Consider the following 2,333-nt stretch of genomic DNA (forward strand, 5'->3'; position numbering starts at 1 on the left):
TATCCCCAAAGTTACAATTCGTTTGCAGTGGCAAAACCTTTGAGTGATGCTGTCCCCTTACTTCTCACCTGCGCTTCCCTCCATGCTAGAAGCGAGCTGTGCCCCCCAACTGCAGCCCCTCCTTGGGAGCCACATAAAGACAGGGCTTTCTGCAGTCCCAGTCGGAGACAGGGCAGTTTACCTGCAAACACACTCCAGCCTGCTCTGCGGAGGTCCTTTCTGCCCCGCGGGGAGCTGCTGGGGGGAGATCACACAGCAGATATGGTCCCAGCTGGCCTCCAGACTATCTTCTCCAAAAAAGCCCTGGGCTCTAGGCTTTGGGCCCGTGGTTTGCTATTTGCAAAGAGCATTGAGAGAATGACCTGAATGTGCAGACGCTTCCCACAGAGATGGGCTGGCCAGGCTTTGTTCCACAGGCTGTAACAGTCCCTGAGCATCCCCGAGGGAAGGTGCGACTGGAAGGCAGAGTATTCATGTAGGGCTATTCCGCGCCCAGGGATTGCCACGCGGCAAGAGCTGCGGCAAGCACAGCCCCAGGGCAGTGCTGGGGCGGGAAAGTGGAGCGCCAGCATCTCCATCCTCGCTTCGCCCAGGCGGCTGGTGACACCCTCCCGCAGCGCATCCGCGCGGACAAACCCCACGGCCACGCGGGCGGCTCTGCCCGACACGTGCAGAGAGACCCAGGCTCTTCTGTGCGTGGGGTCTGACGGAGAAGAGCCAACCATGTGAACCATCGTCTCTAACCAAGCAGCAGCATTTTGATTCGAACTATTCCCTATTGGTTCTCCATTTGTAGTTACCTGTTAATACTCTAACGGTGTATCCCTCGGTGCCATTCACCCTCATTATCATTTGATTTTCTAGCTCTATTACAAAGCAGCGCCTGCATAAGGTGACTGTGTAAACATGCAACAGCCATACATCAGCCTCCTGCGGCCTCATGCTTCGCATCTCAGGCAGGCGGTGTAACAGGGGAGAGGGCCGGGCACGGCGACATCTCAGGGGTTGTGGTCAGTGGGGTCACACTTCAGCATGACTTTTACCCCCTCGCCCCTCTTGGTGGTCTCGAACGCCTCAAGAGCCTTTTCCAGGGGGAAGCGGTGCGTAACCAAGGGCTTGACATTGATCCGCTTGGATGCGAGCAGAGCAATTGCCACGGGCCACCTGCAAGGGAAGCGGAGAGCAGGAGATGAGAGCAGTCAACAGTTTGGAGCCCCAAGGAAAAAGCACGGAGGAGCCTGGTTTCGTTACAGTAATTTCCTCAGCCCTGGCAACCAAGGGGAGTTTTGCCCACAAACAATCTTCCGGAGGGGGAACCTCATCAATTAGGCATGGAAGATGGATCGAGCCAACTGCTTTGGGCTGTTGAGCACCGAGAGGGCAGGCACTGCTATACACAGTTGGCGGTGCTTCACCCTCAAGAGGCTGAGTAAGTGAAAATCACAGGAAACAACTATACATCTGAAGCATCGGATGAAAAACAAAACTGCTGTGTGCTGCTCTCCTCTTGCTCTGCCTCCTTGCTTGCTGACTTACCACTGTGGAGTTCAAACTCACTGACTCAGTGCAGGGAGAAGAAAGGAAAAGCCTCAGCCAGCTTCCAACCTCTTCTTTGGCGGAGACTCGTGCAATTTGGTTGCCTTGCCGCTCCATTTGAACGGGCCAAATTAGAGTGATGGGAGTACAAAGGGATGCAGCAACTAATCTAAATCCCAAACCGCCTACTTAAAGACATTTCTCATTTTAAGAAGGAGCTTGACTACATCTCATAAATCCTTCCTGGAAAACCACCTCTACAGACTAAGCACAGATTCCTGCTCCGCTAGGAAGAAACTACAGCTCTGAAGACAGCGGAAACCAGGCTGCAAGTGTGCAATGCTGGGTCTCAAGCCCTGCCCACGGAGAACAAGACCAAAGAGAGAACAGCTGAGCTTTTTCTGCTTTCAGGGTGAGGCCACCTTTCAGTACACTAAAAGACCTGCCTGTCCACAAGCCGTGCAGCTCAGTTCTCCATAGAGAGCACACACACCTTCAAACTGACTTTAGATATTATCTTCAGCTCTAGCAAAATGATGAAAACTAAACATGGCTCCTCCTCATCCAAGCATTCACCAATAGCCAACAAGACTGACGACATGATTTCCTTCCAAGACGAGCAAGGAGAGCAGAGCTGGGCAGCACCAGCAAGGCTGGGTATTCACAGCTTGACGCAGGATGAGGCACTTGGGATTTTGACCCTTTGCCGAGAATTAAGATTCCCCATATCACCTGCCTCAAAATTGACAATGTAACAGTTAGGAAGGTGGATGCCAGGAGGCAGCCAGCTTGTCACA

At 53.2% G+C, this 2,333-nt stretch overlaps 1 protein-coding gene across 1 annotated transcript in view; it reads right to left on the reverse strand.

Moving 5' to 3' along the window:
- Positions 1–6: 6 nt before the first annotated feature.
- The window catches only part of SORD (sorbitol dehydrogenase), an 18,651-nt gene continuing 16,324 nt past the window's right edge, over positions 7–2,333 (reverse strand). Inside the window, exon 9 of the mRNA XM_009323870.1 lies at positions 7–1,164. Within this exon, the coding sequence (XP_009322145.1) occupies positions 999–1,164 (166 nt within the window). The 3' untranslated portion in view covers positions 7–998. The remainder of the gene's footprint in view (positions 1,165–2,333) is intronic.

This window comes from Pygoscelis adeliae, unplaced genomic scaffold (assembly GCF_000699105.1).
Source record: "Pygoscelis adeliae isolate BGI_AS28 unplaced genomic scaffold, ASM69910v1 Scaffold365, whole genome shotgun sequence".
NCBI lineage: Eukaryota > Metazoa > Chordata > Aves > Sphenisciformes > Spheniscidae > Pygoscelis > Pygoscelis adeliae.